At 35.7% G+C, this 25,850-nt stretch overlaps 1 protein-coding gene across 1 annotated transcript in view; it reads right to left on the reverse strand.

The window, feature by feature from the left end:
* Itga2 (integrin subunit alpha 2) overlaps nucleotides 1–25,850 on the reverse strand; it is a 96,327-nt gene that overhangs the window by 22,682 nt on the left and 47,795 nt on the right. The window contains exons 4-16 of the mRNA XM_027954420.2: nucleotides 25,209–25,300; nucleotides 21,756–21,870; nucleotides 21,473–21,600; nucleotides 18,575–18,723; nucleotides 15,127–15,277; nucleotides 14,678–14,843; nucleotides 12,482–12,558; nucleotides 10,690–10,828; nucleotides 9,451–9,596; nucleotides 7,454–7,597; nucleotides 3,763–3,966; nucleotides 3,055–3,191; nucleotides 659–798 (exon numbers count right to left, since the gene is read on the reverse strand). Coding sequence (XP_027810221.2) covers nucleotides 659–798; nucleotides 3,055–3,191; nucleotides 3,763–3,966; nucleotides 7,454–7,597; nucleotides 9,451–9,596; nucleotides 10,690–10,828; nucleotides 12,482–12,558; nucleotides 14,678–14,843; nucleotides 15,127–15,277; nucleotides 18,575–18,723; nucleotides 21,473–21,600; nucleotides 21,756–21,870; nucleotides 25,209–25,300 — 1,788 coding nt within the window. The remainder of the gene's footprint in view (nucleotides 1–658; nucleotides 799–3,054; nucleotides 3,192–3,762; nucleotides 3,967–7,453; nucleotides 7,598–9,450; nucleotides 9,597–10,689; nucleotides 10,829–12,481; nucleotides 12,559–14,677; nucleotides 14,844–15,126; nucleotides 15,278–18,574; nucleotides 18,724–21,472; nucleotides 21,601–21,755; nucleotides 21,871–25,208; nucleotides 25,301–25,850) is intronic.

Raw genomic sequence — 25,850 nt, forward strand, 5'->3', positions numbered from 1 at the left:
TAGAAAAGGCGTCAAAGAGGATCCTGGACCTTAGCCAGGACTAGAAAGATGACATGGCCAGCTGAGGGGACAGAGGATTACAACTCCTGTTGACACTTGCCTATGGTGCTTTTCCCATTTTCTGCCATTTGGTGAAACACATGCAGACCTTGACTTGCTTCTCTGGATTGTTTAGAAAACTTAAAACAATAGGCACAGATTCCATGCTTCCTTTCATTATTCAGTGCTCATTAATTATTCAAGAATAGGAACAGCATTCCATGTTTCACTGCATGTATTGTATCTAGAACAGGGCATAGCCAACAAGTGGCACCCTCATTTAAAACTACCAGTCCAGTGAAATCTGTGTGTGCCTGCAGATTTAAGTAAGAGAATTGTGGGTAAGAGAAACTCAAAGGACAGAGTTGAGAGAACCCATAATTATGCCATGAGATTACAACATTCGGCAGCAGAATGTCACCTTCCAGAGATGAGGAAGGAAGAGCTAAACAAACATTCTATGCCTAATGAACCATTCTTAAGTACCTCAAATGGGTGGCAATTTAAGTGTCTGCAAGTAAAGATGCTTCTTTCTTTTTGCCTACAAACCAAAGCATAGCTTACAGACTAAAACCATAAATAAACCTATCTCTGTACAGGTAATTTCAGGTCTACTCACCCACTTGATTGTTTTGCCTAGTAGGTCTAAACTTTGCACTGAAGCAGAGTTTGAGGATTATCTGAGCATTCTTGTTGAACAAAGTGATTTTTTCTGGTGTGAATGTAGCTTTCACAGCCACATCAGCAATACTCTGTGACCTGAAAGATACAAATGGAAACAGATAGACATTATTACCAAGCATACATATCATAAGCTTTACACAGAGAACCCAGTACCAGCATCATTTATTTTTTTCTACCTTGCATCTGAATACTTCTGCAATATTTTCCATTTGAAAGCTCTAAGGTGGTATGCTGGGACAATGACTTTTTGATTGTGACTACATCATCAGCACAACACACATACATTTGTTTTTAAATTCAATGAACAGCTGCATGAGCACAGGATAAAAGTCTGCAACCTCTTTGCAAGTGAAGAGCCAAGTCATGGTTTTGGTTTTCATCAGCTAGAAGTAGTGACATTCACCCTTCTCACAATGGTAGGGGAGAAAGAAGGTGAGCAGGTAGAGATGGCAGGGCTGAGGAATGTGGTCATGGCTTCTTCCTTACTGCCTCAGAGTTTAGCAGCAATTCTTTGAAATGTGGCATATGGCCATGAGGGTAGCAACTAGCTAAGTGCCAAAAAAAAGGCTGTAGAGTCATCTCAAGCAGATCGCTGTAACCTTCTGACCTGGATAAAGACTTTCTGATATCTTGCACTGATCTAATTTGCTCCTTACAACACTCCTATGAAATAGGTAGGACAAATATTATTTTCATTTTAGCAAAGGAAATGTCTGAGACACAAGACATTTGAGGACTTACCAGTTTACTTGATACAAGTTAGTTAGTGAGAAGTTGGAACCCACAGTCTCCTAATTCCCCTACAGTGGAATTTACACTTGATCACAGTGACCTGTGGTGTTTTTGCCCTCAATTATTTACAAAGTAATTTCACTGTTTTTTTTAAAGTATCACAAGAAGACATATAAAACATTTCCTTTTAATATCAGGTACCACCTGAAAGACTACGGTTAATGGAAACATAATTTCAATAGTTAATGTCTATCAGGCCTCCTAATGAATAGTCATAAAACATCTAATTAAAAAGGCAACTTATCCTCAAGTTTATAAGATGTGAAATGCTTAAGTGGATGTTTTCTTTAAGGCAATCTTTAAGAGAAAACAAGTATTTATTTCAATAGAGATGTCACTGATTTACATATTTTGTAAGTTTATTTAAAAAAATATTCTTAGGAGTTAAACAGAAAAAACAGTCCTGAAAACTTACCGAATGTGACCACAAAATGATCTTAACCTAGCTTGATTCTTATCTCCATATATTCATTGACTACATGTATCTTGATATTTTTGAAGAATCAAAATTGTATTCAATAAGGAAAAGTTTGACTATCACTAAATATATTTTAAAAAGTGTCATAGTATAGTGAATATATAGCCTACCAAGTATAAATTATAAAGCCTACCAGGATGTGTAGGGGGTGATGTTCACTGAGAGATTTCTTATTAAACCACTTAAAACTCAGCCATATAATTATATCACACCTTGCATTTACTCTTGGCATGCTACTTATAAACAACCTTAACAAATTTTATTTTGGAAATATATTTTCTTGTCTTTCTGTCTCAAATATTATCCTTGTGTTTTATTTCTACCACATAACAATTTCATTCTACAATAAAAGCAATGCACTTATTCATTAAAGAACAACTGAGTTTTACAAAAAGTATCATTAAACTTAAAAACATCAATGATTAATGTTTTGTGTCCTTGATATTCATTCAAAGCACATTTTTTTTAAAGAGATGAATGAATGGGGACTCTTTTTTTTTAAAGAGAGAGAGAGAATTTCAATATTTATTTTTTAGTTTTCGGCGGACACAACATCTTTGTTTTTATGTGGTGCTGAAGATCGAACCCGGGCCGAAAGCATGCCAGGCGAGCGTGCTACCGCTTGAGCCACATCCCCAGCCCAAATGGGAACTCTTGAATAATCAATTTCTTAATAATTCCAATCCCTCACAAGTCCATGCACTTATTTTTGACCTTGAATCACAAGGCCTTTGAATGTGATTCTTGTTCCCCCTCACCTTCAACTCCTATGGACGTCAATGAGAGGCTTCCTCTGTATGACTAACAATTTTAAAATACACCTTTTAATCACACATGAGAAGTTTCACTTTATTTGTGTGTTCTGAACATTCAGTATTTTCAATGTGTTCATGAGGCTTCCCTGCTATAAGCTGAGATAAGTCTGTTAACAGAAAGGTAAAATATAGTCCTCTTCTGGGCAAATTCCCCAGAATCTTATATAATGCACATGGCGTTTCTCCATTCCAGCACAGCAGCTCATGTTCAGTGAGCTAGTTTGCATCTGGCACTTACTGACTCACCAGAGTTGAACCACTTGTCCAAAAGCACCGATGGAGACATCAGTGATGGAATCCCCATTTAAGTCTCCATAGCCATCCAAGGATCTCCCAAAGAACTGGAGATGGCTCCTAAAGGCTCCATCAGATCCCAAGATTTTCTGTAAAAGCAAGTTTGATATGAAATGACACTGCACAACCGTGGAGCCAGACAAATGGCAGCCCCTGTCCTCTAATGCCCCATGTTGTCATTTTCCAGGTTATCTTTATTCTCCAAAAATTTCTGCTGTTTTTTCAATCACTTCTTATTTGCCTGTGCACCACTTTTGCACCCACATTTCCATTAATAAAACAGCATGCACCTACGATATAAAACCACAAACCAACACAAAATAGTGAAAAGTTCAGTGGATGGAGAATAAATTGATGCAAGTTCAGGTCCAGATTCCTATCCCAGCTTGCCTTGTTCAGGTCTTACACAAAAATTGCCTGCGTAAGGATGTTGCTTAGTTATCCTTTATCCAATTGGTATTTCTCACTTGAAATTGTATTCCCTAATTCAGTTTTCTTTTCTTTTTTAAATTCTGTGGCATTTATTACTATCGGAAATCCTTCATCTTATTTATCTGTTTTCCAATTGTCTCCTCTATTAGAATACAAAATCCATGGAGAGCAGAATTTGACATGATGACAATTGCATATAAGTGCATCATCATGTAGCTCATGGCTTACCTGGGAATACTTTGTGCGAATGGTGTCCTTGTGACCATTGTAAATGTACACAGCTCCAGAATTCTGATTTTCTAAAGGTGAACCGACGATCACATCATTAAAGCCATCCATGTTGATGTCTGACAAAGCTGCAATTGCGGAACCAAACCTAGCATTTTCAAAGCCCTTGGGGCCTTCTAGAAATTGGTGTTGATTCAAAATGCCCTTGCAAAGGGAATAAAGGATGATTAAAGCAAATCTCACAACATGTGTAATTAAAATTCACAGCAACTGATGTCCAAAACAAAATGTTACTTATAAGTAATATCTTGAATTAGAATTCAAAATTTTCTATTTATGATGACAATGATAAATAAAAACTTTAATAAGTAAAATCACTGCATATTTGCTCATAAACCGAGATTAAAAGAGGTATTTCTCTTTAGCTGAACAACCTAAAAAAAGTATTCATTCCTTTTTCTCCTTTTCCTCTCATATTAAGATCTTCACCTGTTTCCAAATTTTTAATTTAAAACATTCTGATGAAAAATCTAATGTCTGGGATGAAATTAAGGTAGATGCAAAACAAAATAAAATATGATGATTTAAGTTATACTTAAAAGTCACAAAACAGTGGCATAATTATAATGGGATAGGAAGTGGAAAGTGAAATAGTTAATATTCCATTGTAAGAAACACTAAGTAATTCTGCCCAGTGGAAAAGACATTTCCTTGTAAAAGACACAGTTTTTCCTTAAGATTTTGTAATCAACTAAGGAAATATTTCATGACTTCGCAAGAAAGTCATGCTCCTCAACCATGAAACTGGGTCAGTGTTGTTTTTTCTTCTATTGTAATCTCACGGAAATGAATTTGCTACTGAGTTTGATAACATATTAAGAGATTTTTACATCTTCAACCATTAATGAAATAGTTCAGAATATTTGAAAAGCAAGGAACATTTTAAAAATTGTGGATTTATTAAATTTTCAAATAAGTAGATGTGCACTTCCCTTATTGTATGTACAATGATACACTCTGATTATATAGGTATAATCAGAATTATTTACATTGCTTCTATGAAAGGGTTAATTTTTACATTAATCTAAATAAATGAGCTAGGATAAACTATCACAACAACTAAGCATAATCTTGACTATGTTAACTTCAGTTTCTCTTTTTCTCTCCATACTTGTCTAATTTTCCATGCCAAACTGTGCCTTTAATTTTCTTCCTGATTTCACTGAGTCCACTATACCTCTATACATGCATTTAGAGAGTTCAGTCTGCAATTTGGAAAAATTGTGCTTTTTTATGTCAGATTGAACTAAATTTTATGTGCAAGGATTTGAAAATCTAAGAGTTGGACATACACCTAAATGTTTCACTAAGCAATGGAATTTCCTGACAAACTTATGTAGAAAGCATCTAAGATTCTATGGAGTTTTCTAAAGTGGCTGGTACTATTTCTCTTTACTGCAAGTTGATAACAAAATAGCACTGTTCTGTTATTATTATCTTTTCATAAAAAAATGAATGAAGTGGGCTGGGGATGTAACTCAGTGGTAGTGTGCATGTCTAGCAAGTATGAGGCCCTGGGTTCAATCCCCAGGAGTGAAAAAGATGGAAAGAATCCTTACGTTTGTGGATAGGCAGAATTAGTACTATCAAAATGGCCATATCACCAAAAGCATTACACAGAGTCAGTGCAATCCTTCAAAATACCAATAATATTCTTCACAGAACTAGAAAAAACAATTCTAAAATCCGTTCAGAAAATAAGAGACCCCAAATAGCAAAGCAATTCTGAGTAAGAATGAAGCTTATAGCATTACAATACAGGACTTCAAATTATACTATAGAGGTATAGTAACAAAAACAGTATGGTATTTTGGCACCAAAACAGAGAGGAAGACAAATGTAATAGAATAGAAGACACAGAGAAAAATCCACATAGATAGAGTCTTCTGATATTTGACAAGGTGCCAAAAACACATGCTGGAGAAAATATAGCCTTTTTAAAAAAATACAAATGGTGCTGAGAAAACTGGTAGAAGAATGAATACGTAGAAGAATGAATCTCGATTCCTATCCCTCTCCCTGCACAAAAGCTGACTCAAGGTGGATCAGAGACCTAGGAATTAGAACAGAACTCTGAAACTGCTAGAAGACAATGTAGAGCCAACACTAACTACATCGTGGTGGCACAGGCACCAACTTCCTTAATAAGACTCTTAAAGTGCAAAAAGTAAAACCAAGAATTGATAAATAGAATGGTATCAAATAAAAAAAACCTTCTGTGCAGCAAAGGAAATAATAAAGAACATATAGAGAGGACCTACAGAATGGGAAAGATCTTTGCCACCTACTTCTCAGACAAGGGATTAATATCCAGAATATATAAAGAACTAAAAAAAACCCACCAAAACCCCAAATAACCCAATTAATAAATGGGCAAGAGAACTAAGAGCCAGTTCTCAAAAGAATAAGCACAAATAGTCAACAAATATATAAATAAAAAGTTCAACACCTCTGGCAATCAGGGAAAGGCAAAGAAAAAGTATATTGAGATGTCATCTCACTGTAGTCAGAATGGCAACTATAAAGAATACAAATAAAGATAAATGCTGGCAAGGATGTGGGGAAGATGTACATTCATACATTTTTGGTGGGACTGCAAATTAGTACAATCATTCTGGAAAGCATTATGGAGATGCCTTACAACTATAGAAATGGAACCACCATATGACCTAATTATTCCACTCCTTGCTATATATACAAAAGATCTAAAATCAGCATACTATAGGGATACAGCCACACCAATGTTTATGAGGTTTACAACTCATAATAGCCAAGTTATTCAACCAACCCAGATGCCCATCAACAGACAAACGGATAAAGGAACTGTGGTATTTATACATGATGTAGTTGTACTTAATCATAAAGAAGAATGAAATGGCATTTGCTTGTAAGTGGATGGAGGTGGAGAACATCATGCTATGTGAAATAAGCCAGACCCAGAAAATAAAGTGTCAAATGTTTTCTTTCATATGTGGAAGTTAGATAAAAATAAGGGCAAAAACAGGGGGTGGGTGGGAACCAGTGGAATTGAGGAAGGGGATTGAATCTGAGGGAGAACGTTTAGGAAAAGGGAGGAATTATGAAATGAAACTGACCAAAGTGAATTTCACCTTTATGTAATCTCTAATGCACTAATTTAAAAAACTACAAATAAATAGAAAAAAGACCAGTAGAATAGAGGAAGGGAAAGAGAGGGTGGAGGAGGGGAAGGAAAGGAGAAGTACTGGGAAATGAATTGGAGAAAACTATATCCCATGTTTGTATTATTATGTCAAAATGATGCCAATATTATGTATATCTATAGTGCACTAATAAAAATGCATGAGATACTTGGAAAATGCACTAACATTTTGTGTATATTTCAGAAATGATTTTAATTTATAATGACTTTATTTTTATAAGATAAATGTTTCCAAAGACTTCTCATGTAAATTGGCATTAAACTCTAATTATGCCTTTTAACATGATTTTAAGGTCATTACTTAATGGTGACATCCTCAAAATTAATAAAATACAAACCAAACTCGACATGCGAATCAATTATCATCCAGTAATAACTTTTTTTTCAAAATGCAGATTAACTTTTACTTGTCAGTACTAAAGCAAATTAAACTGCTTGTTTTAAGTTTACCTTTACAATAGTAAACAGGTAGACTCTTCCTTCCTCTTTCTTGAGGTCATTCATGTACATTGGTGCCCCGACCAAGAGCACATCTGTAATGGTGTCTTTATCCACGTCAACTGAACACAGCACACTACCAAAATAGGAGCCAATCTGGAGTAATAAAGCATATTAGTCTTAGGATTTTTAGGATTCTTATACATTGAATATCACATTGAACTTTAATTAACATTTAAAATGCACAAAAATGGAGCTTTTACAACCTGAAAGATGCTAGAATATAAAGATGGAGAGCAGATTCCTTTCCTTCAGGTTAAATCACCATCTAGCTACTTGATTCTTAATTGGTAAGGAATTGTCTTTAAGACTTATTACTAAGCCTTCTGATGAAATGTCTGGAATGTGATCCAAAAAAAATTTTTTTTTTAAATAAGCACCTCTGGTATTTCTAATGATGTTGAACCAAAGGCCACATTTATAAGAGAAATCCTTAGTAACTATGTAAAGGGTGCTGTAGAGAAAGGTAAGAGTAGAAGCAAGAGGAATAAATAATTATACTTCCATAAAAAATATACTGTAATATGGGCAAGTCTCAAAGGTTGAGTGATTGGAGTACCTGGACATCAGGAAGGCTTAGAAGGATAAAGCATTATTTGAATTGCATCTTAAGGACTTTCCAGGTGGAGAGAAATGGGGAAGCATGAATGACATAAATATCCATGGTTGGTCTGGGACAGCTGAGTCGCTGCCAGATTGACTAGTATAGGAGGGCTGGGTGGAGATACAGTGAAAAAATAGAGGCTGGGAATTTGGATATTCATCCCACTCAGCCATATTCATTGTATGCCTAAGCAAAAACCTCTTTAAGGATTAGAAATTAATAAAAACAGATTGCTTCCATAACATTTTCTTTAAAATATTCAACGCCCTTCTTTTAAAAATACTAAAGAGGATGAAAGAGTGTGTGATTATAGCTAGTCTGTGTCCCAGGAAGTCAAGAACTCAGGTCTTCTTACTCTTTTTTTGTGGTACTAGGGATTGAACCCAAGGGTGCTTAACCACTGAGCCACATCCCCTGGTATTTTTTTTATATTTTTATTTAGAGACAGGGTCTTGCTGAGTTGCTTAGGGCTTCACTAAATTAATGAGGCTGGGACTCATAATTGGCCTGCCTTAGCCTTGTGAGCTGCCAGGATTACACGCGAGAGCCATCATGCCCAGCAGGTCTTCTTATTCTTAGAAAATCCACAGCAACAGCAAAATCAGAATTACTTCCAGAGAACAGAAGTCTGTGGTTAGTTTCTCTGTCTCAAGGAAGGAAATCACTTTCTGTTGTTTGCTGGGGTTCAGGGATGTACATTTCACATATGGCCAGTACCAGAGGGCAGAACTGAAACAGGAGCCCATAAGCTGGCCTTTGCTCCTGCATGACACCAGGATTCTGCTTAGGGTTCAATAACCAAATGACCACCCACAAACAGAAAATGGAAGAGAGTTGTTTGACCTTTTAGGAACATGAAGGCCAACAGGACACCTCGACAGGCTCAGGTGCCGCTCAGTTTCTATTATAACCTACTGTTCCTGTGTTACCATTTCTCCTCCAGACTCTTGGCTCCTCATGTGGCTTTGTTCACAAAACATAGTGCCTGCCACCATGACTAAACAACAGCCACCTAGTGTTCATGTGGGCAGTCAGAACAATGGACTGGGATATTACTAAACATCACAAGCTTTGAGGCCAGTTAAGATTGAGTTGTGAAAGTAACTTAATACCATTAAAATTGTGTTTTCTTAAAAATCCGGCTAAACTCTCAGTAACCTATCAAAGTGGAGAACAGATGTTCTAGTATTACTGTGAAAATGTAAGGAATGTACAAAATTAAGATCACAGAGCCAAATGCAGAGGAGGCACTTGATAAATGTTAGCTCTCATTTCTACCTGCCCAATTCCCTATGTACCCAGTTGTCCATAAAATTATTTTCACCTGATAAACAATGATATTTACCTGGTCCCCTCTGTGAGCCTGGATAATTGTGACATTGCCATTCTCATTAACAGTGTACAGCACTATCTGGCCAGTGTAATTTGCTCTAGGAGCACCAGCAACAAAGTGGACATTTTTTTCAGTAGAAATTGCAGCCACAGAATAACCTAGGAGAGAAGGAAACACAGGGTGTCAATGGATATCTCAGCCAGATAAGGCTTGCCCAGTTAGTAGAGATAATCAGAGATCCTTTACTTTAGACATGGAGCACAGTTCCCCATGCTCCTAGGTATGTCACCAAGGACACATCTTTCTATTTCTAAGATGAACTGCTCTTGCCCTTCCACTTTTCACACTATCCAGCATAGACCCATGGGTCTCTCTCCACCTACAAACCTGGCTCTAGATTCCAGGTTGTCCTCATCGGCAACCTATGAATGTGGCACTCAACAAATATGCCTTGAATGAATGAGCAAATGGAGTTAAAAAGTAATGTCACACAGAGGAAAAGCCACAGGCCACAGGAGTTAGACCGTTCTAGATACAAACTGTGGATTTGACACTTACTAGGTTGTTGGATCTTTTAAGGATCCTAGAGGTAAAATGGCTTTCATGTGGTTGTTAGAAGGATTTAAATGTTTATATAGATAGAATAGCCATCCCAGGAACTGCCCCATAGTAGGTCCTCTAAATCAGTGGTTGTTTATCATAAGAAAAAGAAAAAAAAAACGGAAAACTCTAAAACAGTATAAAACTACCACTTAGTGTATTGGCTTTTAGAAACTATTTCTATTTTATTTATTTAGTTTTGATATTGGGGATTGAACTTGGAGGCATTTAACCATGGAGCCACACACCCAGCCCTTTTTTGTATTTTATTAGACATAGGGTCTTGCTAAGTTGCTTAGGGCCTCTATAAGTTGCTGAGGCTGGCTTTGAACTGGTGATCCTTCTGCTTCAGCCTCCCAAGCCCCTGTGTGCACCACTGCACCCGACCACTATTTCTATTTTAGAGAGACATGATCATATTCCAGGAATTACAGTTGATTAAACAGTCATAGGGATGGGAGTGCAAAGCAAATGTTTTATTAAGCAATTGTGAATTAAAGCCGGATTGGCAAAGAGGCAACATATGTATGAACAACAAATATGATGGCATTTCAGAGGCTTTGCTGAACTGACTGACCCTAAGATTCAACAAGAAGCTAGTTTAAAGGACAGGAACTTCAGTCTGCTGAGCCAAATGCTTCTATGCCTTACCTAAATATGAACTGTGATTTCTATCCTGCAGAATCTGGTCAAAGGCTTGTTTAGGAAAGATTGAATATCCATGAGATGTCCCCCGGACAATAGTCCCACTCCAGTCAAAAGCTCCAACTGCTCCTAGCATCAGAATATCCTAAAGTAATTGAAAGTTGAAGATCATTAAACAAATCACATATAATGCATGAGAAGGCAGGGTAGGGGAAATATTGAAATAAGCTATTTATATTTAAGAAAAATAAATGCAATGAAAGGAAATATATATTAATGTATCTTGATATATCTCAAAATTGTTTTCATATATTTGCACTGGAGAACAAATCTTATCATGGTTTATCTTATTTTGGGCCCTACTTTTGACATGTTACATAGATAAATATTTTGTAATAAGCTCTGGTATAAAACAGGTACGTAGTCATCTTAAAATATCCACTCAAAACACACACATTTGCCAATGCTGAGTCCTTATGAGCCTATAAAAAGGCATTATAGTAGAATGTCAGTCCCACATATTCATAGGAAAAGCTCACAACTGGAAATGAATCATGCTTGAGTCACAGAGTGCTGACCCGAGAGGAGAAAGAACATGCTCCTGCTGTCTCAGGCATGTCCTGGGGTCACTTTTCTGACCTATTATTTTTAACTTTTTCCTCTCTCTTTTTGATTCATTCTCAAATCCCCATATCCCACCTGTGGGATGACAGTGCAGCTACAAAAGGAATCTGTAGCTGTGACAGTTGATCTATTGGAAGGAAAATTAGCATGGGCCAGCCCTGGGGAAGGGTAGAGGGGGACAGGCTACTGTGGATTGGAGCAAGCTCAGTTTGAATATCAAAAGCTATAAGTCATCATTGAAGGCAGGTTTCATCAACACGGGAAACTTTATATTTAAGTTTTTGGCCTTAGATCTTAGAAAACATCAAAGGTATGATTCCAGATCATAAAATAGTAGCCAGGGAAACAATGTGTGCCATTTTGAGGATTAGAGAGTGTGAAATGATGTGAATGAATGTAGTATTAGGGACTCTGATCAGGACTCTGATCAGCATGGACGGGTTTACAGAATTGTTATAAAATTCTCTGTGTATAGATTCATTTGTATTTATTTCTATGGGAAATATTAATAACTTTCAGCATCTCTAAGATTTGGTGCCCCAGAAACAGCCCACACTTTCTATTCTAGACATACAAGGAGCTGTTCTTGGTCCTTGGTCTGCCCCTGAGTTCACACTGTATCCTGACTATTTCTCAGGGCATCACATATTTTTTCCCCTTTCACTATCTACTCATATCCTAGATGGAATTAGAGTAGAGGCTTGAAGGCAGATGCTTCTGAGAAAGAAGACTGGGCTTCTCTGAGCTAAGAAAACACTGGTGTATTCCAATCTTCTCTCACATCTTTTCTAAACTTTTTCAACTATTTTCTGTCTCTGCTCTTAGAGAAAAATACTATTGCAACTCGGAATTTGTTAATTGGTTGAAAGGACATTCCTGTAGGGATAATATCTCACATTAATATAGGGCTTGAGCCCTGGAGCAGTGAAAGTCTTCTTTGCATATTATCTCTCTTCCTCCCCATAGAAAATCCCTTTGAAATAGGAAAGGGGAGGCATTGTTAATCTTCATTTTTGAGGTAATAAAGTAGCAACACAAAGAAGCTAAGGAGCATGGCTAGGAACCAGAACTATCGGTCTCTAGATGGTTGTTTTTTCTACTTCATGTATAAGTTATTGAGTCTGAAAGCATAGGGGTGAATGGCAGTATGGCTTGAAGTTATCTATATACACACGTTTTGAGGAGAGTAATCCGCACTGAATCCTACTTGTGACATTTCCATCTGGAAGTTCTCTCCTCCTTGAACAGTACCTGGGAAATAATCAGTTTCAAAATTGTATTACTATCAGCTAGTAATGAAAAAAATTTTTAAAAACTGACTTCAGGGACTGGGGTTGTGGCTCAGTGGTAGAGCGTTTGCCTAGCATGTGCGAGGGACTGGGTTCGATTCCCTTTTAAATCAAGTTTTCAAACATAAGTATACATGCATATCTCTCTCTCTCTCTCTCTCTCTCTCTCTCTGTGTGTGTGTGTGTGTGTGTGTGTGTCTCTCTCTCTCTCTCTCACACACACACACATACCCACATACTCATATACAACATTCACCCAAAAATAAAGAGCTGGAAGATCCTGGAAAAAGAAAATGACTAAGAAAGTGTTCTAACAGATTATGAAAATCTATAATACCTCCAAAGTAGGGTTCATAGTTGGTTTTAACTTAAGATTAATGCATTTAATGACATGCCTACAAAGTTCCTGATATTAAAGACCCTTCCATAAAGGAAGGGTATGAGGCAAGATGAAAATTAAAGTCAGTTTTCTAAAAAATATTTTTTAATTGTCAATGGACCTTCATTTTATTTATTTATATGTGGCACTGAGAATTGAACCCACTGCCTCACACATGCTAGGCAAGTGCTCTACCACTAAGCCACAACCCCAGTCCTGATGTCTTTTTTTTTTTTAAGTTTTCATTACTAGTTGAAAAACTAACTGAATTTTTAACTTTTAAGTATTTCTCTCAATAAATGCACACATATCTCAGATGCAGTTGGATGAGCTAGTTAATTGACCAGTGGTGAAGATTCTGCTGAGAGATATTTGGGTTAGCTACCAGAAACCAGGATTAAATATTGAGGAGGAATTTTACCAAGGAGGAAGTTGTTCATCTATATAACCTAGTGTTGTTTAGAAGAAGTAATGATTTACACAGAGTGAGCAGAGGTAATTTTTAATAAAATAGAACAGTGCTCTTCAAAAAGTTTGTAGTAGCAGATAATGTACAAAATCATTTCTGGTTAGCTTTTAGATTACATTGTGGTCATTCTTATTCATGCCACTGCAAATGCACAAAATTATCAGCACGGACAGCTTAGTAATTTTGTATCTCAGGGAACATGAGATTTTGATGATGACTAGTCACTTAGAAGCACCATAGGATATTTAAGAATCAGTTTTTGATTAGGAATTTCCAGTAAATAATTTTTGATTAGGAATTTCCAGTAAATAATCAGGAGATCAAGATGTAAATATAGAAATGAACTTTTAATTTATACAATCTCCTTGGATGCAGATTTGGAGGTAGTTCCTGATATGTAACTGATCAGTAAAATACCCTTTTTAAAAGAATTTTTAAATTTATTCTAATTAGTTTTACATGACAATAGAATGCATTTATGAACTTTGATATACATAGATGGGTATAATTTCTCATTTTTCTGAGTGTACATGTTGTAGAATCATATTGTTCATGCAGTTAAATATATACATAAAGTAATGATACCTGTTTTGTTCTACTATCCTTGCTATTCCTACCTCTTCTTCCCTTAAAATACCATTTTTATTGCAGAGAGTTGTGTTAACCATCTGGAACCAGGTGATTTGGGTAGTGTGGAACTCTTTACGAAATTTAAAGAGTGTTCTAATCTTCCACACAGTGAGTGCCTGGATATGTGATATTTCTACACTGACCAGACTTTTTAAGTCCACATAAGTAAATTATTTTAGATCTGATGAGTAAAATGTTTCTTCAAAAATTATACAATATCATATAAAAAGATAAAACTATTCAGGAATTTAATAGATATTGCTATTTTTTCATCAATTTATCATCTTATCAACAATGTATGAGCTTCTTTACTTCTCAATAATCTCTGTAATAGTAAACATTATTGTGCACATTTAGGTAAAATATAAAAGTGATAGAAATTTTATTTTTAAATAATTACTGAAGTTGGGAATATTATGTTTATGAGTCATTTATATTCTATCCTTTATAAAGTACTTATTCATATTTGTAAATTTTTCTTACTGATGTATAGAAGCTTTTTTCTACAAAACTATACTAATTGACATTAATAATGCAAATGTGTGTATACAATAAAAATTTCAAAAAGTTTTGGAAGAAAATTCTTAAAAGGAGCTCTTTTACCTTCAATGCCGAAAATTTGTTCTCCTAATGTCCCGGCCTTTTCCAGAAGAGCTGCTTCATCAGACACATTGAAAAAGTATCTTTCTGTTGGAACACTAGCAATGGCTTTGATTTCTTTTATTAAATTTTTAGTATCAAGGGCATTTCTGTTTAAATACCCAAGAACCTTGAAAATAGAGGAAGAAGGAAAAAAGTCATTCCCGTTGTTCTCCATGTTTCCTGTTAACACCTTCTAGCCTACTTCCCAACACCAAAGACCTTCTGAAGAAGTAAATCAAGCAACATTTCTACACCCATTTATTTAGTCGACAAGACTGAAAATAGCAAGGAGCAGAGAGACAGTAAAAACTTTTTTAAATAATAAACTTTGAACAGTCAATAAGAAAATGCTGGTATAAAGGAACATTTATCCATCAACTACAAAACACATGAAAAGAAAAGCCACCTACTGCTATGCCAAATCTCAGTATATTGTCGTTGTTGCATTGCTCAATCACATCCTTCAGCATTGAACCATCATGGGACTCCCCATCAGTCACAACCACCATTACTTTGGTAGCTCTTGGTCGTCCACCGGAAGCTGCTGAATAAGCAAAATCTCTGTGGCCGATAAAATTAAAGACTCGTTATCAAAAGATGAAGTTAATATGTAGATCTCTGGTTTAAAATTAAAATCCAGCCTATATGTATTTCAAATAATTTATTCAGTTCATTGATATTTTTTCAATTTTAATCCATTAACCCTTTTCTTTGTGTTTTTCATATTTGACATGGTATTTTACAGACTACTCATGTATAAAGCTTTTTTTTTTTTTCTGGTAATAGAAATTGATTCAACTCAGAGGCACTCAACCACTGAGCCACATCCCCAGCCCTATTTTGTATTTTATTTAGAGGCAGGGTCTCACTGAGTTGCTTACTGCCTCTCTTTTGCTAAGGCTGGCTTTAATCTTGAGATCCTCCTGTCTCAGCCTCCTGAGCTGCTGTGATTACAGGTGTGCATCATGGCACCCAACTAAATCACTCAACTTCTATAATTGTTTAAAATGGTTCCATTTTCTTAGATTTAAATTTTTGGTCAACCTGAAATCTATTTTGATGCAAGGAGCAAGGCAGGTTTTTAGCTTTATTTTGTTTTTAGGTGATTAACTAGCTGTTCAGTAACCTATTTCTCTCTGTCAAATGGACCATCTTGTTACACATTTTTTTTTCTATATAATTTTACCTACTCCTTTGGATAAACTACCATTTATCTAATGATACTTTAACACCTGTATCTGTCCTCAATTCATCTCTTCCATCTTCAAATTTACATATTCAATGTGTGCTGCATATTTTTACCTGAATGTGTAAGAAGTTCTTCAAGTTCTTGATATTTTAAAATGAAGCATATCATTTTATTTCCTAAAATATTTTGTGTACTCTATTTTATAGAATATAAAAACGTAGAAAACTGTTCCATAGTTTTCAGCTAGATAAATTTGAATTACAGTTTTTCACATCCAACCTTTTTGAGTGAAGTATATCTTCTAGGACATAGTCTAGATCACAAGTATGAGTGAAGATTTTAAGAAGAGAAACTGGGCCTTGTTTAGTTTTGATGACCTGCAATGCCTGTGACAATACATTGCAATGACAGACAGTGAAATAAGGTGAAGGAAACAGGACAACACTTAATGCAAAAAAGTGCCAAAATTCTATTCAGTGTTTTAAAGAAAGAGAGAGAGGGAAAGAGAGAGACAGAGACAGAGAGAGAAAGAGGAGAGAAACAGAGCTAATTACAGTTTGGGTGGTACAGGAAACTGGGTGATTCTCCTGGCAACAGGAGAATTAAATTCTCATAGCTCGAGAAATAATGGTGGCACAGGGAAGAAAACCCAAGTTTTGAAAAGATGATTAAAACTGTAAAAAAGTTTCATCTGAGTAGACAGTGACCATTATCTTGGAGAGGAAAGTTTTTCAGGGCCCCGGATGCCTACCATGGAAAAGTGCCACACCTCTATTTCGTGATGAAAACAGGGACCCTTGGCAGTTTCTAACTCTAACGAGGCCATTTTGTATCAACCAAGTTCTTCCCCTCAGTCTGGATCAGAAAAGGCACTTGACCTTATGGCAGCTGACCCTATTGACTGGCCAGCAGTTGACGAGATGACCTGGCCCTACAGGACATCTTAATAGAGACAAGAAAGATTAAACCCATCAATCATATCTTCCCTTATAGGGAATCTGATTTTGAGATAGATACAGAGAGTCACCCACTACTAGAAGCAGCAACTAAAATATACACACAGAGAGGGGGAAAAAAAGAGAGAAGAAAAGAAAAGAAAGGACAGATGTAATGGGAAGTGCAGAAATATAAATGACAGGATGTGGTGACTGACCAGACGTTTGATCTAAGAAGGAATAGAAAGAATACAGAAAAACATCAAGTTTTTGAGTGACTGAGCAAATAGACTGTGACATGAATCAAAAAGACAGAGTCATGAGGAGTTCTGGGGAAGGAATGACCAATTTAGCACATGCTGAATTTGATAAGTGAGTTGACACTCCAAATAAAGGTATTCAGCATCAGCCTGATGCCCATGTGGCTTTGGGAGGAAAATTCAGGAATTACTGCTCAGCAGTGGGGTGACATCAAGAGAGCTGATGCTGACACCACAGGAGGGGACGCAATTCCTAAGAGGAAGGGCTATACGGAAGGAAGGGCTCTGTTTAAAGAAGAAAAATAAGCCAGTGACTAGGCAAAAGTTGTTCTCAAAAAGTTGCCAGGTATCCAGATTTTGGCCATGTCATGACAAGTGTTTCAGAATAGTAGAGTAGGTTCATCCTTATCACATGCTCAAGGGAATCCAAGAGGATGAGGCTTGAGGGGTGGCTTAGAGGCCTGCATAGCTAGGGGAAGAGCTAGGTTTCAAGAAAGTGGAAGGAGAGGGTACAGACCCTGTTTAAATGGAATTCTGGTACCAGGAAGAAGCTATGCACAAGATGAAAAGGCAGGAAGGAGGCTTAAGGAAAGGCACGGGTATTGTTCTCATTTTTTTTTTTTTTTTTTTAACAACAGGGCAGTACTTAGGATTTTTGTAAAGGGATCTGATTAAATCAGTAAAGGTGAAGGTCATGGACCTGGAAAAATATAGAAACTGACATAAGAATGAGAAAAACACTGCATAGTGTAAAACCCACACTTCCCACAGATTATGTATATAATGAACCATGTGATTTGGTTCATATGTTTAAGATTCTACAGCTCTTGTTAATTTGCATGAAGTGCTTCATAAACTTAATTAGTAAAAATTTATGATAAATATTAACAAATAATGATGCTGGCATTTTAAGCTAAGATCTTGTTTCATTTAATTCATGAAAAATTATAAAATAAAAATTTAATTGTTGCAAAATTTAAAATTTAATAATAAAATAAAATTTAATAACAGAATAAAAATTTAAATGAAAATTTAATTCACGAAAAATCATCTTATAAAAATCCCAGAATTGAGCTGGGCCCGATGGTGCATGCTTATAATCCCAGTGGCTCGGGAAGCTGAGGCAGGAGGATTGGAAGTTCAAAGTCAGTCTCAGCAAAATCAAGGCGCCAAGCAACTCAGTGAGAACCTATTTCTAAAATAGGGCTTGGGATGTGGCTCAGTGATCAAATGCCCTTGAGTTCAATCTTTGGTACCAGAAAAAAAAAAAAATCTCAGAATCAAAGATTTTAACCTTATTTTCTAAGTGTCTTCTCAAAGTACTCAAATTATAGAATGTGGAGACTTTTGTTTATTAGCCCGATTTAAGTGTGGGTTCCAGACATATTACTTTTCTTTTGTCTTTTATTTCCTTTTTCTTACTCTCAGCACTTTTATATTGTCAGAATAGTGGTGTTTTGGCAATAAAACTTACCTTGCAAACTGAATTGCTTTGAAGGTGTTTGTGAGGTCCCCACCATACTGGGATGTCTGGGATGTTGCTGCAATCATTTCATCTTTGGTCGCAAAAGTATTCAGGTTAAACACAACTCTTGGATTGTTGGCATATTGAATTAACCCCACCTTCAAAAGAGCAGAATTTTATTAATGGACTGTCATCACATAATAAACAATTTCTATATGACCAGTATAATAAAAGTAAAAAATGCATTTAGACATGTATTCGTGGCTTAAGGGAACCACTTCAAATTTTTTTCTTGGCAGTTATTTTTCTTTGGATGGAATGATGTCTGTGTATAACAGTCATACGGATTGCCAAGCAACAGAATGTGCTGTGGATTATGACTTGGTTATCTAGATTTAACCATTATGGGGAACCACTCTGAATGACCATGCCTTCCAGTCCTGGAGCAGGAGGCTCTAGAGCCAATCACCATATTTCATAGTGACTTGAGCTTTGTCCCAGCTTGGATAGCAAGGCCTGGCTCCAGTGTATGCATCACCTGGGAGGGTTGAGCTACTCTCACCCATTCCTTTGTAGTCATATCCCTTTGCCCTTTTGGGGATAGAATGTTCCATGGAACCTCCCCTTGTGTGTTCCCTATATAAGAATAAAGAATTCTGGTGGCTCTCTCTCTTTCCAAGGACCATAAGGTCACAGAGCCGTCTCTGGAATATTGAAAGGGGTATTTCTGTGTGGTTGCATGCTTTCTTTGTCGTTTCTTGAGTTATTGGAATAGTCAGATTTTGTGGACCCAGCATTAGGTCGCCAACTAGGACAGTTGGTGACAAACCATAAAGATTTTTAATGCATGACCCTATGCTATTAATATGGATGAATATTAGAATAATGTTAAAACAGGAAGATTAAAATAGATAGAAACAAACTTTGTAATTATCAGCAGACATAGACTTGCAAACAACTATAAGCAATCATAGACAAGGCAACACTACATCATTTGAGGATAATCATGCTATAAAAAAATCAGAGTTGAATACAAGATAAGTAAGTGTACCCCTAAGGTATGGAGTCAATTTAGATTTATTTACTGCACTGGATTTCAGTTTTGACACATATGGGGGAAAGTTGTTGGCTATGCATATGGAACAGAGAATTTTGGGCCGATTTCAAGGGAAAATACCATTAGGGAAATCTTATTGGAGAGAGATGAAAGAAAGGAGACTTCTGAACGAGATGTTTGGGGACATTCTTTTCAATCTTTGGGTTCAAGGAGGTCACACACTTCTATTAATGCCCTCATTTTCAGGCATTGGAATCACTATCTAAACTGAAAGATGGGATTTTATGAACAAGAAATAGAAATCAGAGAAATAGGGATCAGTGGAAAGAGGCTCCCTGAAAGTCTCTCTGAGGTCATTATATAAGGAAGATAGAAGGAGGGAGGCCTGGATTTCTGAGTTCAATCAGGGATTTTTTTGCCTGGGAGAGGGGATGCTGGGCCCCATGAGCATGATGATAAATATATTCTTGGACCTCTTTCTTTAGGAAAAGGATGTATGGTTTGAAAGGAAGGGAAGGATAAAAAATAATGGAGGATTTCAAAGTCTGATATGAGAGGTTGATGGTGGCGCAGTAACCCTCTAGACAGCCCCAACATTCTAAGTGAGAATAGGGAAGGGGATTAAAAGACATGTTGTATATTAGATCTTATAGAAAGGCCCAATTTCATTTGTGAGAAACGAGACTGGGTTATACCTCTCCTCGAGAGGAATAAGATTCATTGAGACTTTGAATGCATCTGAGGCAAGATGCATTCATATGAGACTTTGACAGTGTTTCTCTCCAGGAATCTGTGCTATACTTAGTCTAGGTTAACACAAATTTCTGGTAAAAGCTCACAGTGAAACTTCCAAGGTCTCAGCAGGCATTAATGTCCTCTTGGTGGTATAAAGTAACATCAATATTTTATAATGCTGCATAGGGAAGTGGAAAAGCAGATTTCAATAAAAACAGATGCAATGCCTATAGAGGAAAATATTTCAAAATTTTTACTAGATGTTGGATACTGAGGTATCAGATGCAACCCAAGAACATAACTGGTAACTATGTGAACAGTTCTCTGCTGGGGTTGGTTCACTGGGCTGTAAAAACTAGAATAAATGGCAGAGCCAAGCAAAAATGAGGGGGAAAAAAGAAGAAAAAGAAAAAACAGAAATGAAACTTTTTTTGAACCCCTAGGATTAAGGGATAATCTTGCCTCAGCTTCCTGAGTAGCTGAAATTATAAGTAGCACTTTTAACATAAATGCTCTTCAGTCTCCTTACAAGATCATGGAACTTCTGCTCCTGAATTTGGGTTGCCTGTCCTGAGAAGATGTAAAAGCAAATTGAAAGCTTCTAAAGACATAGAGAGCTATACCAAAATATTGAAAAGATTTGGTCTTATGTTTCAAAAAAAAATACTGGCTAGACTAGAAAACAATAAAAGAATATAAAATAAGAGATGGTAGAATTGCCCTTAGTGACTTATTTCTAAAATTTCCATAATTCAAAGAGTATACAGCAAGGAATAAACATAAGAAATTCATTATTAATACAGACATGAAGAAATAAGACATATGCATGTATTCATAAACTCATGGGTTAGAGAGGTTAAAATAGGCCCCTGAAAGAGAATAAAATGTTACTCCCCAAAGTCTTGATACCTGTGTCACAAAACTCTAAGGTCAACAGCATTGGACAGACTGATAGGGAGAAGAATAACTTACAGTAGTTCAAATTTCAATTAACTTTCAAGATTAACATTTAATGCATTTAATATGGAGATTTGGCAAATGCAAATATTAAGACTTCATGTCTGTCATTTTTCTCTCATAAAGAAAGCTATGGGTTAGTTTATTGATATGCATACCTGTGTCTTCTTGGGGCCTATATCTAGGCCTTGCACAAATTTTTCCAAAAAATTCTTTACTGCATCCCATGGATAAATACTGTTTGATTCATCACACACAACCACAACATCTATTAAGGAAGGGCAGGCTAGAAAAGATGGAAGAAGCAGATTTCCATAGATAAGTCAAGTTTCATACCCATGTAAAAATTAGACTTATGGAGGGATTGGGTAGGACTTGATAACCTCCCCCCTCCTCTAAATGAAAAGCCTTGTTCATATCTTTCACACATTTATAACTTACTCTGAACTGCAGGTGAGAAGCTGGCTGAGAGCTGAAAATCAGGACTGACGTCAGAACACATACCAGTTGTATAATACTGATTTCCACACTGCTGTGCCCACAGGGGACCACATGTCTTCAAAGAAATGAGAAAATGATAAATGGAAACACATGGAAAATGCTAACCTTCTACTGCCCCATTTTGGAACTAAGGAATTGTTTCTATTCTTTTCCAAGATTCTGGGGATTTTCAGTTCTTTAACAGATGAAAAACTGGAGAGGGCAGAAGTGATGGAGAAGAAAGTGGCAGACCTTCTGTGTCCAGTGGCAGCTCAGTAAGAAGAAGAATTATTGGTACTGTCAGGGGCAGGTGTCAGTGAAGGGGAGTCCAAGAGGTCCCCCAACTATGCTAGAGAACACCCAGAATCAGTAGTGCAAAGTTGATTTTTTATGTCTCAGTTACTTGGGCCTCATCTATAAAATTAGCATAACCTTATCTCTTGTCGAGATTGTTTGAAGAGTATGGTCTGCAGATTTAAAACACTTTACAGTGCAGGGAAACAGCAAGCACTGTTGGCTAGCATCTTTAGTGTGAATGATGGATCATCAATTTACTCCTATCCCTTCCAATCAGACTACAGAAACCATAAGGCCAAGTGCCTCTGAGAGCCAGATGGAACCCTGGAGGAGTGGCTGGGCCAGGTAGAGACAACTGAAACCATGAAGAACCTATTTCTTATATCCAGGGACAGGCTAGCTACTGTGTCCTCCCATCATTGCTGTGAAAGAGAGTTTTCTGTTTTCCTGAGAGTCATAGAGGGAAATTTTTGCATGAAAATTCACAAGTTAAAAAAACACTCTGTTAACCAAACACAAATGAGGTTTAAGGACTGAAAGGTGATTTTTTTTTCCCTTTGCTCTTAAGTATTTATTTACTTTTAGATCTCCCAAATTCCTTATTTCCATTTTCTAATTTATCTTGTCACCAAAGCTGACTGACACTTGTCTCCTTGCCCTTATCATCCACATTTCAGTTCCTAAAATCTCCATCAACAGAATCCCCATTCTCTCCTTTGCATCAGACCTTTAATAAATGCCAGGAACTTCTGATTCAATCATGATTAGAGCATATGGGAAACATTATATTAAATAATATTAAAATCAGCAGATGAAAAAGGAGAAAAGAAGAAATGAGAAGTGTAGCCAAGATCCTAAAATTTTTTACAAAATTTAGTATTATGTAAAGCTGTGGGTGATATGTAAAGTTTATGCAAAGTGTTGATCTTATGGGAGGTTCATTTATTAAAACTGAACAGAAAAGTGTGGACTTGAAGAAGCAATTGGAAAAACAAAAGGAAATTTATTTGACCCAGTTTAACTGTTCGTAGCATAATAGAAGCAGCTGTGGTCATATTTCATGCTCAATGAATAAGGCATAGTTTTCCTTCTATAAAACTGATTCATTTTGCCAACTTGTTAGAAAAAAAGTCATTATCAATGTTTCTGACTAATTTATGAAATAACAGATACCAATTATTGATTCTTATCTGCATTCGAAAGCATTTTTTAAAAATCAACTTGCAAAATAGCTTATGATGTACTCAAGAACGGATTTTTTTTTTCTTTCATGAGCACTGGAAAACAGTATAAGAAGTTGAAATTAAAATATGCCAATTGTTAATGCCAGAACATTCTTGCTTTAAGCCCAGAATTTAAGAAGTTTAAAAAAAAAAAGTGACTATCGTCAGTCAGTTTTTTTCCATGTAATTCTGAAGAGTTTCTTATAATTTTGACCTATCAGGTATATAAGAAAAACTTTGATCAATCTTGTCTCTCCCTTCTCTCTCCTCCTCTCTCTCTGCATCTCTGCATTGCTGGTTTTTACATTGACTGTTCGATTACTCTCTTAGATTAGCTTTCATTTTTACTTTATCTGGAGTCAGAGATGAAATTTTTTTAAAAAAAATTTGAAGCACATTCTATAATCCCTGATTCTCAATATGTTCCTCTTTCTGACTAACTCAACCTGAAAAACAAAGAAAAGAAACAAAAATATGAAAACAGCCATATGATAAAGATTTTAGAATATCATAAACCATGGAGATGCACTGCAATATTATTTATGTACAGTTGTAATACATTATTATAAGCAACATTTAATTTACTTAGCGGTAGCAAAGATGGTAGAGAACTAATATCTATCATTACAAATAGAATGACATTGTTCAAAATTGGTTACATTTTTAGAATAATACAAGTATAAAGCAGGCTTTTAAGTTAGCAAGTTATGGCATTAAAAATATTAATGTAAATTTAAATTAGGCTTTCAAAAACAACTTTAACTGGGCTAAGCAAGTAGGTTATCCTTATATGAGAAAGCAGAAATTTCAAATAAGATTGACTTTTTATTTTCCTTTCTACTTTTTTTGTATGTGTTATTTTAAATTTTTATATAATTAAATATTATCAACAATTTTCTATGATATTTCTTCATTAGTTCTAAGCTCAGAAATTCTCTCCTTCAAAAAATTCCCATTAAAGAAAATTTCCATTTTCTTCTAGTTTTTCTTTAATATTAACTCTTTAAAGTCACTTGATAGTGTTTTTTTTTTCCTTTGGTATATTAAAGTTATTAACTAGTTAGTTGTCATCAGACCACTTGTTTAAAAAGACATTTAAAAAAATTTGGTAGTTGTAGATGGACAGGATGCCTTCTTTTTTTGTTTGTTTGTTTGTTTATTGTAAAATATTTTATTAGGAGGTGATGGACCTTTATTTATTTATATGAGGTGTTGAGGATTGAACTCAGTCACACATGCTAGCCAAGCACTCTACCACTGAGCCACAACCCAGATCCCTTATTTATTTATTTTTATGATGTGCTGAGGATCAAATCCAGTGCCTCATGCATGCTAGGCAAGCACTCTGCCACTGAGCTACAGCCCCAGCCCTAAAATGACATTTTATTTTACTGATAAGTGATATTTTTCATAGCATTTTAGAAACCAAATAAGACATAAAATATGATAAAAAGTATACCATTCTTTAAATATTATCAGATAAGCCAACCAATAGTAAAGGATTGAAAACAAAAATATTCATTAGCTTTGAAACCTACTCTCTGAATTAATAGCACTAAACTTGAAGGTTCTTTTAGAAAGCAGAAATGAGACATGGGATTTTGATGTTATCATTGAGTACTAAGCATATATACCAAGGGTAAGGAATCAAGGGGGGAAAATCCTTTTTTTAAAAAAAAAAAAAAAATCCTGTGATAATGGTTTTGTTGACTATCTAAGAGGTTCACACATCAACAGACTGTTATTTGCACTGGATATTCAAATAGCATAACTGATACAAAAGCAAGCTCTGCTGTTTAAATCTGAAGACTTGACTTGATGGTGGGGGATGGTGAGAAGACACTGACTACAAACTTTTTCAAGAGGAAAGAGGATCTGAGAAGTAAATACTTACAAGAAACCCTCCAGTTCCCATGTTCCGTTTGAGGGTCAAGCCGAGGTTCATGTTGGTTTTTATCTCAGTAACATTTGGAATTCTTGTTGAAGCTTTTAGAGGGAAATAAATTTTTTAAAAAGTGATTAAATCTTTACATTTACTTAAGATTATTAAAAAAGGCACACCCTTGTTTACATGTAGTATTGGATTTAGTATCATATGTCCAGAGTTTGTGTAATGAAGTGTAGGAAATGAGAATCCTTTGGAGCTCTGACAGCTCATTTTAGTGTGTGAGACTGAAGGCTATCAGGGAGGGCTTTTAAAATCCAACTGTTTTACAAACAATCTTCTGACTAAACAAAATACACTCGAGGATATCATTTGTTCATGCGCCAACTCTACCTTTCCAAAGTCATATATATAAATATATTAATATATTAATATAAATATATTAAATATATATATATATATAAATATATAAATATATTTATTTATTTTTTCTTTCTGGATAGTTAAAATATCCTTAAAGTGTTATCAGAGAATGCCATTTGATAGAATTTGGCTCGAATGAGTGGGTGAATTTTTAAAGAAAATCGTGAGACAGGTAAAATAATAAATGAATCTCTCTAACCTCTTCTCTCTGTCTGAACTAAGGCATCA

This window comes from Marmota flaviventris, chromosome 5 (genome assembly GCF_047511675.1).
Source record: "Marmota flaviventris isolate mMarFla1 chromosome 5, mMarFla1.hap1, whole genome shotgun sequence".
Lineage (NCBI taxonomy): Eukaryota > Metazoa > Chordata > Mammalia > Rodentia > Sciuridae > Marmota > Marmota flaviventris.